General features: G+C 39.6%; 1 protein-coding gene across 1 annotated transcript; it reads left to right on the plus strand.

Moving 5' to 3' along the window:
• The first annotated feature begins 1,309 nt into the window (after nt 1-1,309).
• Nucleotides 1,310-13,769, plus strand: SPO11 (SPO11 initiator of meiotic double strand breaks). The gene is made up of 13 exons (XM_082743642.1): nt 1,310-1,541; nt 3,675-3,788; nt 5,056-5,144; nt 5,564-5,630; nt 5,846-5,954; nt 6,424-6,510; nt 7,178-7,214; nt 7,536-7,645; nt 8,990-9,089; nt 9,386-9,423; nt 10,305-10,381; nt 12,818-12,929; nt 13,428-13,769. Exons 1-13 carry the CDS (start codon nt 1,411-1,413, stop codon nt 13,545-13,547), a joined length of 1,191 nt encoding a protein of 396 aa, XP_082599768.1. The 5' UTR covers nt 1,310-1,410; the 3' UTR covers nt 13,548-13,769.
• The last annotated feature ends 693 nt before the right edge of the window (nt 13,770-14,462 follow it).

Below are 14,462 nucleotides of genomic sequence, written 5' to 3' on the forward strand. Positions count from 1 at the left end.
AACCAAAGGGCAAGGACTCTGTCTGCCATATTCACAGCAGTGTCCTCAGTAACCAATGCTTCCTAACTCAGGGTAGGCAGAGACAAAGTATTTGTGATAATAATAACCAAGGCCCTTAGCTCAGTGCCTGGCACAGGCAGCCATCATTATGAACGGGGTTGGCGGGGCCTCATTGTTACTTCTGATGGCAAAGCAGTTTTCATTTCAAAACTATCAAATAACCAGGAAGTGAGAGAACAAAATAGTTCTCTGAATGGGGCCTGTTGTCAGGTGGCTCTTCTGGGGCAAAGCCCTTGGCCTCCCATTCCTGTAGGACCAAGCCCCCCACAGGCCCGGGACCTTACCCTGCTTTATAATCTCTCCCCATTTTTCCTCTCTCTCAAGGACGTCATTCCCCAGAGGCAAGAGTCCTTCCCTGAGGCTTCAGAATTCCTAGCTTCTGCTCAAGGGGGATAGGGGGTGGGGTGGGACATGGACACGGACATGGACACGGACACGGACATGGACAGGGACAGCTCACCAAGTCTGCCAGGCAAGGATGTGGTCCAATGTCAGGATTGCTAGATGAAAACTGGATGTCCAGTTCAATTCTAATTTCAGATACACAACAAAACGTTTTCCAGTAACAGTATGTCTCAAAAGTTGCATGGGACCTAGTCATCCTTAAAAAAAAGAAACAACCAAGTATCTGTTGTTTATTTGAAACTGAAACTTAACTGAATGTCCTGTATTTTAATTTGCTAAATCTGGAGATCCTTCAAAGAGATCAAGCTGGGAGGCTGTTACCCCAGCCTGAATCCGCTGTGGACCTCGCTTTCTTCCTCTCCTGCGAAATCACCAGGACCACATCAGCAACCTCCTGGGATGGTTTTGAGACTTAAGAGAGTGGCTACTATAAAAATATCAGTAAGGCAGGAATTTTGTTTACCTTGACCACAGCTGAACCCAGTGCTTAGGGCTGCGTCAAGCACACCAGCCAGGGAATCACCAGAACTATTTCTTACCATGAAAAAAATCGCTGGTACTATTTTTGCCTCAATACGGCCTCTTATTCCCTTAAAAACAAACAAGGAAACAAATAAAACCACCATAAATCCATTTCAAGGAAAACTGGATCCAATATCCCAAACACATCATTCTGGTACCCCTTGGGCCCATCAGTTTGACCCTCAGGTGGGAGAGGACCTGATTGAACTCCCTGCGTTGCACCTGCGCACTCCACTCAACGTTATGCGCATGCGGGGGGGGGGGGAGGGGGTAAAGTGTGCGCATGCCCAGATAGAAAGTTAGAAAGTGCTACCAACGTCGCCAGAGAGGCTGTCAGGGAGGGTTCGTTGCAGCACCCGGCAGGGCCGTCGTGGTCGCCTGTGGGCTTCCTGCCCTTGGAGCTTTCCGTTGCTGTCAGCCCTCATGGCCTTTGCGCCCATGGGGCCTGAGGCCTCGTTCTTCGAGGTTTTGGACCAGCACAGGGCTTCCCTGCTGGCGGCCCTGAGGAGAGGCGGTTGGGAGCCTGCGGGCAGGGGGACGCGCCTGGCCTCGAGGTAGAAGGGGTCTCTCTGGGACGCGATGCTCAGGAGTTCGAGAGGAGCTGGGTCCCCAGCCGGGAGGGGGTGGGGGCTTGAGGCGCTCTGAAGGGACGTGGCTGGCGGCCCTCGCCTTCTCCCCAGTCTCCGGCTGAGGCGACCCCCCAGGAGCGACCCCCTTGGCTTCGCCGGTCACGCGGGAGCTCTGAGGAAAGCCTTTCCTCAGAGCTCCCTCTCTCTTTTTGAACTCAAAAAGCCCGGGGGTAGACCCCGCCCCTCCTGTCTTCTAGAATGTTCCCCTTCTAGAATGTTCCAGGAGCATCCCCACAGCGAGGCTCGCAGGTCGCCTGAGAGTCACAGAGGTCAGGGAGTTGAGGGCACAGCTTGGCTTTGTGTTTGTTTAAAACAGTTTCTTGTTAGGTTCCATTTTAGCTTAAAAAGCTTTGAGAAGTGTGTGTGTGTGTGTGTGTGTGTGTGTGTGTGTGTGTGTAGCTGAGTGCTGGGCGTTGTCTCTCCATCGGGTTTTATCAAAATGAACGTGGAAGCGGTGGAGAATGAGAGAACGATTTACACACTTTTTTTTTTTAAGATTTTATTTATTCGACAGAGAGAGATCACAAGTAGGCAGAGAGGCAGGCAGAGAGAGGGGGAAGCAGGCTCCCCACCGAGCAGAGAGCCCGACGCGGGGCTCGATCCCAAGACCCTGGGATCCTGACCCGAGCCGAAAGCAGAGGCTTTAACCCACTGAGCCACCCAGGCGCCCCGATTTACACACGTTTTAAGTGATTTATTTAAAACCGGTTAAAGCAGTGGGCGGCTGGCGAGGTCGGTTGGAGCCCGGTGCTGAGGAGCCCGGTTACTGCGATTCCCCGGCTGCGCGGCTCCGAATTAGCTACAGAGAATATATGTTATTGACCATTTTTACTGAAGATGCTGTTTTTTTTTCCCTCCCGTGGATCTGCTATTCTGGTTTATCAGCGAAGTTTTTCAGCCTAAACAAATTATTGTCTTTGAGAAGACTAAGCCAACTACCAAAACAAAACACACACACACAAAGTGGGAAAACATAACCAAACCGGTTTTTTATAAAAGTATTAGGAGGAGAACTTGCAAGGGTGAGGAAAGGAGGGACCGGAAGTCCCCTGTTTGAATTTCAGATGCAGATTAACCTAATTGTATTTTCAAGGTTGTCACAGCGTTACCTTGCAACTGTTTTTTTTTTTTTTTCCTCCAAACTGGAAAAATGAGATCTTTCCTTGAGTTGGTTTTTATCTCTCCCTGTTAGAAAATACTAATTGTTTTAAGATTTGCTTTCTGATCATGTGTATTTTCTCTTCCTTCCTTCCTTCCTTTTTGACGAAGGTGCGTTTTCAAAGCAAGCTCTGAAGTTTCGGGGGGAATTAGAACATTCTACATGAGCGCATTTTCTAGATTTAATTTGATTTCCCTTCTTAGGCAATACACTAATGGTATTTATAACCGAACAACATTTTTTGAAGCTGATGGCTTGTGAAATTAAAAGTCAGCTCATAGAAAACTGGGCTAGGTCGTCTTATTTTGCTGTAAAGTGGGGTAATGGTTGCCAAGTCTTTCCATGGTAGTGATTAAAGTTTTTTCTCTTTGTATCACTAAAATTCAAAGGGCAGATTTAAGGCATGAGATCAATCAGGGTGATGTGTTACAATAAGAAGTTATTTCTTTTGGAATATTTTTTGCATTGCATTTTTGGGAAAGAAATTAAATTCAAAGCCAATATTACATCATTTTTAATTGAAACATTTATCAGTAGTATTTCAAGCCAACAAGTTTGAGTTTAAGTAGGTTAATACGAAGAGATTAAAATATATTTATAAATCACTGTCTAGTTATTGATATTGTCTAAAAGGGAAAGATTACTTCAATTGGTAATTGTTAGAGAAGTAAAACTACAAGCAAATGAGATTTCTCTGCAAATAACCACCATAAAGACGGTTTAGTGCAATGCCGATGTCAAAATTTAATAGGAGAGATTTGTATGGAGGTGAATTATCAAGTCATAAAAAACAACCAATGAAACAAAACCTACTTCTATGTTGATCTGGGGAAATGTTACATATTGTAAAGGTCTAATTTAAAATTAAGATTAAATCATAGTGTGTTTATTTTTTTCAGTTCTGAGGTTCTTGGATCTATAGAAAGTGTTATCCAGGGCATCATCACAAGCGTGGCAAGGAATGAGGCACCTGCATTCACCATAGACAACAGATCAAGCTGGGAAAATATAAAGTGGGCATTTTGCATTTTTAATTTTTGAATACAAGACCTATGTCATTATTTGAATTTATTTGAGTTTGAGTTCTCATCTGATTTCTTTCTTTTTACTGCTTTTACCCTGCCTAGAAGGATTTAAGGAAGTTTACAAAATACATACCTCATAGGCAGGTAACATAAACTAGAAGTGGGTGTGAAAGATAAGGCAAAGGGAAAACAATGCTAGGAACAACAAATGAAGCACCCAAAGAGGTTAGAATTCAAAATGCATATGATAAAGTCTTACAGTTCTGCTAAAAGCAGGCTTCAAACTGGGATCTAAGCTTTCTAGCACTCAAAGTGGGGTAATATGACCAGTGGAATTCTGCAGAAATACTGCAGAAGCAAAGTACTTGCTCTGGGGGAGCTACAAGCAATCCTGATACTGGGAGGAAAATAAATGTGTGCGGAACACAGGCTCTTTCTCCTGGTAGATTCTCCCTGCTAAGTCATGTGTCCCAAGAAAGTAAAATCAGCAAACAGCTTTGTCAAAGCCCTCCAACCTGCTCATATCTTTTGTGTTTTTCAGATGCTCAGCCTGCAGAGTCTAGATAATGAAAAACACTACAATAGTCCTCAATAAGAGTTACAGACACAGAATAAAAGTAATCTTGAGTTTCCTTAGTCACTAAGTATTCTTGTATGGTCAGTAGAATTAATACAAACTAAACGTTTGAATCCTACTTTGCATCATTTTGCAGAATGGATTTCATCAAGCCCATGAGGCCCCTGACATTCAGCCTATTTGCCTGGTGCCTTCTGCCACCTTTAGGACAGGCTTGGCAGTTCAATTTAACAACCTAATAACAAATTGCTCTTTCATTTAATGTCATTTAGGAAGTAAGTCAGAAATATAGTTCGAAACTTGTTAAATTGAGCAAAATTAATGAGTAAATATTAAAATGAGCAAAATGCTAATAAACTTGTGAAAATAGTTCACGTACACTAAATGTCACAGATTATACACTAAATACATACACACGTACACATTACATTCAAAGGTATTTAATTCACTTCTTTTAAACTCTTTATTTTAGTGCTTCTGTATGTCACAAAGTAATTAGCTTATTACTACTTGGAATTATCTAAGATTGTAAATGAAGTTGTCCTAAAGCTTCAGTGCCTCTGTTGAGAAGAAATATAGATTTAGATGATGTGCAGAAGAGTGTATTAAGTGTATATTGTTTGGTGTCCAGAAGGTAATTCTTTTTTTTTATCTTATTGCCTTTCAACAAAATGACAGGTTTGAAGATTCTGTGGGTCTTCAGATGGCATCTCACTGTACCACGAGAAAAATCAAAAGCGATTCACTAAAATCAGTTAAAAAATTTGGTAAATTAATATTTCTTAGCTTTTAGTAATAAGTAAATTTGGCTACTTCCTGGGTTTAGTTGTTCCTAGTTGAATAATTTTTAGTTGTTCTTTAATAGACCACCCCTATACCTGAAATAAAGTTATAGAATTTTTCATTGTCAGTAACCATGGAAACAGATTATAATTCCAAAATAAATTTTCAAGGTACGTGATTCAGTAGAAAAGTTTTCTCTCAATTTTGTTGTTTAGAAAGCAATTAATTTTATTTGATCCTTCGGGAAATTATTATCCTGTACTCAGTACTTCTATTTTGGAAAGATACTTTTTTAAAAATGTTATGGAAAGTAACTGGGGGTAGTTGAAATCCTTGATAGTGGTGTGTTTTGAATTAATGAGAGAAATGATGAGTAACTTATTCATTGTATCTTATTTTCCAGCCCTAATTCTTAAAATATTGTCAATGATTTATAAATTAGTACAGAGCAACACTTATGCAACCAAAAGGTAAATACTTGTTTTGGTAAATCATTCCTTTAAGACCATTTAGGTTAACTCCCATTATGTTTTGAAGTGGTACATAAGACTAGACTATGGGTAATAAATTACTTTCTTTGTATGTTGTGTTTCATGCAGTTAAAGCCTCCTACAAATAATACTCCAATACTTGTCATAGTCGAAGAGAATATGGCTAATTAAAAATATATATTTAACTTTCATAGAGACATATATTATACTGACAGCCAACTCTTCGGTAACCAGACTGTCGTGGACAATATTATCAGTGACATTTCTTGTATGTTAAAAATGCCAAGGATAAGTCTACATATAGTAAGTAGCATTTAATACAAAACATCTTATTTTAAGACGAAAGATATGTATGAAATCATAATAGAAAAATGTAATCTGTGCCTTGTTTTTGTAATATTTGATACTACATGTCTCTCATTATGAATTTAATCTACTCTCAGTATATTCCCTTGGATTAATGGACTACAACAAGTGAATTACTAATTATTCTTTAATTCCTTAATATCCTTACATATTTGCTTCTTAAATTCCGATCTGAGCTAAAATACATGTAGTGCGGCAGGTGAACATGAGGACTGACTCAGCCATGTAGAATGTTAGTGAGGGGTGCCTAGCTGGCTCAGTTGGTAGAGCATGTGATTCTTGCTCTTGAGGTCATGAGTTCGAGCCCCACATTGTGTGTAGAGATTGCTTAAATAAATAAACTTAAATAAATAAACTTTAAAAAATATGTCAGTGAAACTGTGTTCAAAAACGGCTATTTTTTCAGTTATCTACATCAAAAGGTTTAATTGCTGGCAACTTAAGTTATCTGGAGGAAGACGGCACCAGAGTGCACTGTACCTGTGGTTCCACAGTAAGCATATTCATGCACTTGCTTTAACTCCCTTTCAGATCCTTTGTTTTTGAAATGTATTTTATTTCCTGCTTTCTTATGTAGTTTGGAGCTTAAGATGTTCAAATAAAACTAAAGGGTGAGTAAGCTTATGCTTTAGGGGGTCGTCTGTTATACAGTTTTAAAATACCCCAGTTGTCAAATGTCATATTAAAATAAAGATATGCCTTCCTTACAAAAATATACTATTGTCTTCAGGTAGAATGGAGCTTGGCTATGTTAGCATGGTTATTGACGTAATCTTGATACAGTTTCCTGGTTTGGAAATTGATCTATTTAATTCTGAGCTATTTGCTGGGCTTTGGCACCTGGAAAGGCCACAGCACTAACCTGAACAGCAGTCTGGAAATGAGCAGGAGACACCTGTGCCCTCTAGGGTAAGGAGGGCTTTAACTCACCACTTTCTGCCGCTTAAGCCCGTAGCCACAAAGTTTCCAAGGGATTATCACCTGCCAGGAAGTAGTTTGGGTGGCAAGTCTGTCTTCTTAGTGAGGAGTTAACCTGAGGAGTAAATCTCTGATAACTGATATATTCAGAGAAAAATGAAATAGGGTTTGGGGATACACTTTAAATGTGGTTAAACTTGCTTTTTATTTAAAATAAAAACTCTCTTGTTTTGTTAACTTAGGCTGTTGCTGTGCCATCTAATATTCAAGGAATTCGAAGTATCCTTTGAGTGGGAAAACTATTTAAGCTCGTAGAATGTGCATTCACCCATTATTTTGATAAACCAAGCCTTCATAGTGTGTAACCGTCATGCTAGACCCTATAGTGGTCAAGACGAACACACACGGTTTCTGCTTTAGGGGCTCTCTGTCTAGTAGGTGAGAGAGGTATGGAAATATGTGAATAGATGTCTATATATTTGAAGGTAAAAAGTAATATACTATACAGCTGTTTGAAAATTGATTTCTACAGCATCACTATTTAGCTGGTGATTAAATGGAAATATTCTTGGCTTCCAATTATCAGCCTTAACATCACAGATTTAATTACAGATGCAAAATTTCTATTAATTGTAGAAAAAGATGCTACATTTCAGCGACTCCTGGATGACAGCTTTTGCAACAGAATGTCCCCATGCATCATGGTTACGGTATTATATTGTCGCTCTTCACTACAATCCAAGACTAACATACTACGCTGATGATTGGCAAGAGGGGTTTATAACATTATGTCTGCAGCTCACACAACATTCTGCTATCTGCATGGCACATCCTTTGGGGTGATAGAGTAAGAATTTCCAAGGGGGCTATTTAAAATCCTCAAATCTGATTAAAAATCAAAGTGGTGGTCCCAATTCTTTTTTTTCTTTTTTTTTTTTAAGATTTTATTAGGGAGAGAGAAGGGCGCCTGGGTGGCTCAGTGGGTTGGGCCTCTGCCTTCGGCTCAGGTCATGATCTCGGAGTCCTGGGATCAAGCCCTGCATCGGCTCTCTGCTCAACAGGAACCTGCTTCTCCCTCTCTCCGCCTGCCTCTCTGTCTACTTGTGATCTCTCTCTCTGTCAAATATATAAAATCTTAAAAAAACAAAAATCCCCCAAGATTTTATTAGGGAGAGAGAAAGAGACAGGGCAGGATCCAGGAGACTCCCCGCTGAGCAGAGAGCCCAGTGCGGGGCTTGATCCCAGGACCCAGAGATCATGACATGAGCCAAAGGCAGATGCTTAAGCGACTAAGCCACACGGGTGCCCCTGGTGGTTCCAATTCTTAAACAGCAGTGGTTTTCTAATACCACAGTGAGTCTGCACAGGCTCTCAGAGTCACCTACAGGCCATTCCCCCATGGCGGCTTGTCTCAGCTGTAATGTGGTAACACTGGAGCTGCTCTGTGTTCCACCTCCCGCAGGTTTGTACATCAGGTAGTTACGTGAATTCCGTCAAAGAAAGTCTGCTTTTCTATACATAGATGCATACATACATATATACATACACAGAAACAGATACATATACAGATACAGATACATACATATGCGCCAAGAACGGCAGAGAACCCAGAAGCATACACTGAGATGCCACACAGGCAGCCACAGGCATCAGTGAGCAAAGGGTAGTAAGCTTCCCACACTGCGCTGCGAGGGAGGAGTCGATAACCCTGGAGTAATCAGGGACACCTGCTGGACGAGGGCCGAATGACAAATGATATGTGTGATGCTGCCTCTCCATGTCCCTGTTGGTAGATGTGACCGATTTTTATTATTTCTGTTTGTGCTTGGGATCATTTCCCAGGACCAGGGTAGTTGGGTCACAGTGACAGATGGAGGTGGGCATCTTCACTCTGCTGTGTAGACTGGACATTTTTCACAGTCCACACGAGTCTTCACCTGAAATTTGAAGTGCTCTAACTTTTCTAACTTTTAAATTGTTGATAAGATAAGGAAAAGGTTTTGTCAGTTTCATTCTGCTGGAATTAAAATGCGTAATTTCAATCTTGCTTTTAGGGAAAGGGGGTACCTGACCTGAACACAAGACTTTTGGTCAAGAAGCTGTGGGATACATTTCATATTCCTGTTTTCGCTCTTGTCGACGCCGATCCACACGGTGATTGTCATTGGACTGTTTGAAGCAGTTGTCCTAACTAAATCCTCTCTGTCACACTTATAGATGTACTTTTCTGCTCTTAGAACACTTCCATAAGTCACTTGAAAAGAAGATGGTTATCAGATTAAAATTACTGACTGTAGTCATCTGAGGCAATTTATTGTTATTTTGCGCATTGAACTGAACAGTTAAGTTTTTTTATTGGTGGTATCTATGAAAAGAAAAGTTGAGCATACACATGATCTAACCTGTTATGTGCAAGGAGACGGACTGTAAAGGTGACTTTCTTTTTACAGGCATAGAAATAATGTGCATCTACAAGTATGGATCTCTGGTAAGTACAGAAGAGTATTTTTTCTTTTCCAATGTTGAGGTAGTTCATTTTCATCAGGGTGATTGCTGCATAGCTGAGGACCCCCAAAGTGTGCTAGGGAGCTACTCTCCTAGTCTACGGCCAATGACAGATGACAGATGACAGAGTGGGATTAGCTGTGGGCAAGAGGCAATATAATCTTCCACTCTCTCAGCCTGCTGAAGTAACTGGGACCTCAGGGTAACAGCAAGGTCTGATTGCCAAATAAACTCTGAAAATTATATATAACCTTGAATTCTGACATTGCCGATTCCCTTTACACCCACTGTAAGGGAAAATGAAAACCTCACCAAATGTCACCACTAGAGTCTGAACTACCATACATCAGTCGTTCTCAGAGTATGGTCCTAGACAAGCAGTGCTGGCATTACCGGGGAACTTGCTAGAAATGCACAGCTCCGTCCCCATCCAGGCCTCCTGAACTGGAATCTCTAGGTTTGGACCCCAAGTGACTCAGATGCATGATCAAGTTTGGGCACCACCGGTTTACACCTTGGGCATCCCTGACAGATAGATTTATATGACGTATATATTTAGGTGTAAGGGATGGTGAAGTAAGATGTAAACACAGAATCATGAACAACAATAAATGAAGGTCAGAGAGGTTCATTTTTAGTTTTAACGTCTATAAAAGCAATAAAGAAATCCTAGAACGGTTTTAAAACTTTCACTGAAAGCCAGGGTTAGCAAAAGTCCTGGTGATTTTTAGTTCTGTGGGTTCAGGGAGTATGTAGTCTTTCGTTTTTATCCTTCTTAATAAGTGAAACATGGGGCTGCAGAAATAGGTCTGCCGGTTTTCTGCAGACTAGCCTCACCTAATGTGCATTTGCTCTTTATTTTAGGCGATGTCTTTTGAGGCCCATAATCTCACAGTTCCAGCTATTAGATGGCTTGGTCTCCTCCCTTCTGATATTAAACGGTGAGATTAATTTTAGTCTTAGTAAAACTAAGATATTTAAAATGATGACTCATCATAATATGTAACAATGAGCTGAAAAAGTGACTGTACAGGAAAGCTATTAATGTGTTTTGTTTATATTATCATAATGACACAGGATTATAGAGTTATGAATTAAATGCATTGATGTTTGTTTCAATTACAAAAATCCTTGAACGAATTTGGTTAACTGAACTTTCAGCTAGAAAATATTTTTTGTTTTACCTTATGGTTAAAAGATTTTGTAATATTTAATTTTATTTTTTAATTTTTTTAAAGATTTTGTAATATTTTTATAATCATAAAGTATAAGACATTGGCTCTAGTGAAATGGTAATTGTTGACAACATCATTTGCTATATGAATCAAATTTACTGTAGTTTTAAAATTTTAGTTTCATTTAAACTCATTTTAAGATTACTTAACATTTGGGAACCTAAATTTTGGCAAGTTTAGCATATATGTTCATAATAGAAAAAAATATCATTATATAACAAGATAAAAATCACCTACTGATGAACACCTTTACCCATGCAAATTATTATTACTCTCTGCCTGTAGCCTTAACTTGTTCACAAAAATGGAATCATGCTTTGTTACTTTGTAGTCTGCTTCTCTCACACAACACAATGAAATCACTTTTCCGTATCCATGACCTCATTCTAGTGTCTTCTGTTACTGAGTTCCAATTCTGGATGTACCAGTGTTTATTCAGCCAGTGCCTCGTAGTCAGACATTTGGGTGGTTTCCAGACCTCTGATAAATAGTGCTTTGATGGGCCCCTCCTGTAACTAAATCTGTGCCTGCATCTTTAATTAGTCCCTTAGTCCTGAAGGCTGAATTCCCAGAATTGTTGGGTCAAAGGGTAGGCACATTTTTAAGATTTTGACTGCCCTCCAGATAGGTTAATTATTTTTTTTCTCCTGGAGAGTGAGAGCCCACCTGTCCCTCAGCACAGGATATGATCCCTTTTATTCATCTCTGCTAATGTGATACTTTAAAATACTTCATTGTTTTAATTGGCCAGTGTGAATGAACTTAAACGTGTTTATTGGATTTCTTTAAGCAATGAGCAAACCTTGCTACCTGGTCCTTGTTGCCTAAATTTGGAATGTGAACAGGTTTTGGGTGATTGCCACTTCTTACAAAATGAGGGCATAAAGAAAACATTCAGTTTTTTTGAGTATTTGTACTCTTTTGGATAGAAGTTTGTTCCATTTGGTATATGTGTCCTGGTCAAAATCCCTTGGGGGTGATTTGTTTGTATGAAGAGCTTTCCTAACACAAAGTCAAGACAAATGATCTGATAATTATTAAGGTGGAGGGCTTGGAGAAACTCTAGCTGCATTTCATGAATCCTACCAGTGCCCTCGAAGCTGCTCCAAGTAAATGGACAATGAAATTTTTACAGAGTGTGATGGTTCCACAAACATAGCTTCATGGGAAATCCTCAAGGCCTTACCCCCAATTTTAATCAAATTGTCACACTGTCTGGTAGCTGCCACTGGTAAATTATCATAATTGTGGGGACACATTGAAAAAGACTATCTGAAACTAGAGTTCTTGGGAAATCCAGGATTTGTGACTTCAAAAAGTAGTCTGTACCATAAATCCTGGACCTCTGCTATTCTATTTGTAAAACACACAACAAGAAAAAATTACAATCCACCTTTTTTTAAAAAATGTAAAACTAGATAGGGGTGTGTGTATTTGTGTGTGTACACACATGCACTTAAGTGAAATAAATTAGTAATAGACTAACTTCCTTGACCCAGAAAGTTCTCATGAATTAAAAAAAATGAAGAGCTCCATGGAGCCTGAGATCCCACTGTGACTCTCACTGCTGGCCATGCATTTCCTCTAGGCCACTGCTTCGAGGCTGTGGCGCTCTGAGAGCACGGGGTGTCCACACACTTGATGGTAGTGCCATTGGCTTTGTGTTTATCACCAGTGTCTGTGGTGTTCTTGTCATTGTCCTGTGCATCTGGAAGGAAAACAACAATTTACAATGGACGTCCACTATGAATTTGAACCCTTGCTGGTCTAGGACATGTCAGATCCCCCACATTCTGGCTTTTTTTTTTTTAAAGATTTTATTTATTTATTTGGCAGACAGAGATCAGAAGTAGGCAGAGAAGCAGGCAGAGAGAGAGAGAGGAGGAAGGAGGCTCCCTGCTAAGCAGAGAGCCCGATGTGGGGCTCAATCCCAGAACCCTGGGATCATGACCTGAGCTCAAGGCAGAGGCTTTAACCCACTGAGCCACCCAGGTGCCCCCAAATTCTGGCTTTTAAAGGAAGGGCCTGTAATAATTGGCTTATCTGTTATGTCTGAGTTTCTTGAAATGTTATAATAAATTAAAATGCGTATATGACCTTTAAGTTATAAGAGCACTGTTTTTGCTGATTTTTTTTTTCTAGGTTAAATATACCTAGAGATACTTTAATTCCACTGACAAAACAGGACCAGATGAAACTTGAAAGTGTCCTGAAAAGACCTTATGTTACTTGCCAACCATTTTGGAGAAAAGAAGTATGTTTCTTTCTAAAATTCAAGTGTCGTATGTTTTATTGCCTTTAACTTTCATAGTGGTTATTCACATAATATTTTGCAAGTATCATCTCTGAAATTTTATATAACCAACAACTAATGTGAGTGGTGTTTAGCAGTAAATGGTTGTTGAAAGACTGCAATGCCAACACTAACAGATAAGATCAGATAGATGGAGCTGACCTGTTTTTATCCTCATCATAGTTCTATACCCATCGTCTATGGCTGTATCATAGTTTACGCGGGGAGGAAAGAAAAGAGAGAAATCACATAAAGATACCAGAGCATTCCTAGTTATCAAGACATCCATACTGGGTATTCTTCTGACATTTTTTTCTAGAACACCTCTGGAATGTTCTGGCCAAGCTAAAACCTATTGCCCATGGCTTTGGGAATGGGGCAAGTCTAGATTTCCTAGTTTGAGTTGACGGAGCTGCGGCGCAGGACTTGGTCACAGCTGTGCTTTACTTCTATTGACAGATGGAGATAATGGCAGACTCTAAACTGAAGGCAGAAATTCAAGCTTTGACCTTCCTATCATCAGATTATCTTTCCAGAGTGTACCTACCCAACAAATTAAAATTTGGAGGATGGATATAAAAATATATCAGAAAATGAAAGAAGATGGAATTGGGAGGGAGACAAACTATAAAAGACTCAATCTCAAAAAACAGACTGAGGATTGCTGGGGGGGGAACGGGAGAGGGTGGTGGGGATATGGACATTGGGGAGGGTATGTGCTATGATGAGTGCTGTGAAATGTGCAAACCTGGCAATTCACGGACCTGTACCCCCGGGGATAAAAATACATTATATGTTTATTAAAATAAATAAATAAATATATATATATATATATTTAAATTACCAGAAAAATATATCAGAATATATCTTGTGATTGTAAGAGGCTTTTCATTAGTTTTATTTTTGGTAGTAGATATCATCTTGGAAAGAATATATATTCTTAATCCTGTAGAGGTAAAATAATTTTCCACTAGTTATATTTTTTGTCAAAACAATTTTATTTGGAAGACTTTATCCTTTTCTGTAGAACCTGAGTTCTATCCTGTACTCTAAAGTAACTTATAAAAGAGTACATATTATTTTGACTTCTAAATTTTATTGGAAAAAATACTGTACAAATACCATCATGGTCTATAGAAATATTTAATTCCTGCAATATAACTAATGTTAAGGCATGAAGCATCTTTTTAGTACCAAAACTAATAATAACCTAAATTTGAGAAGTTGAAAATGAATTAGAGGATCTAACATTTCATTTTTTGCTTCATGGTGTAGGAGTCACCCCCCATTCGTCCACAATAAATATTTGGGTGGATGCAGTCTGAAGCACTAAATTTTGTTTCTGAGTATGCTTTTTATTTTTAATAATTTATCTGAAAATTTCCTCAGGGTTTTATCCATTCTCACCCCAAATCAAGTCCCTTGACTTCCCCTCTAGTCCATGTTTATAAAACATGTTCAAGATTTACAGAAGCCTCAACTTTTAATAAGGTC

The sequence above is a fragment of the Mustela nivalis genome, assembly GCF_964662115.1.
Source record: "Mustela nivalis genome assembly, chromosome: 8".
In the NCBI taxonomy this organism is placed as follows: domain Eukaryota; kingdom Metazoa; phylum Chordata; class Mammalia; order Carnivora; family Mustelidae; genus Mustela; species Mustela nivalis.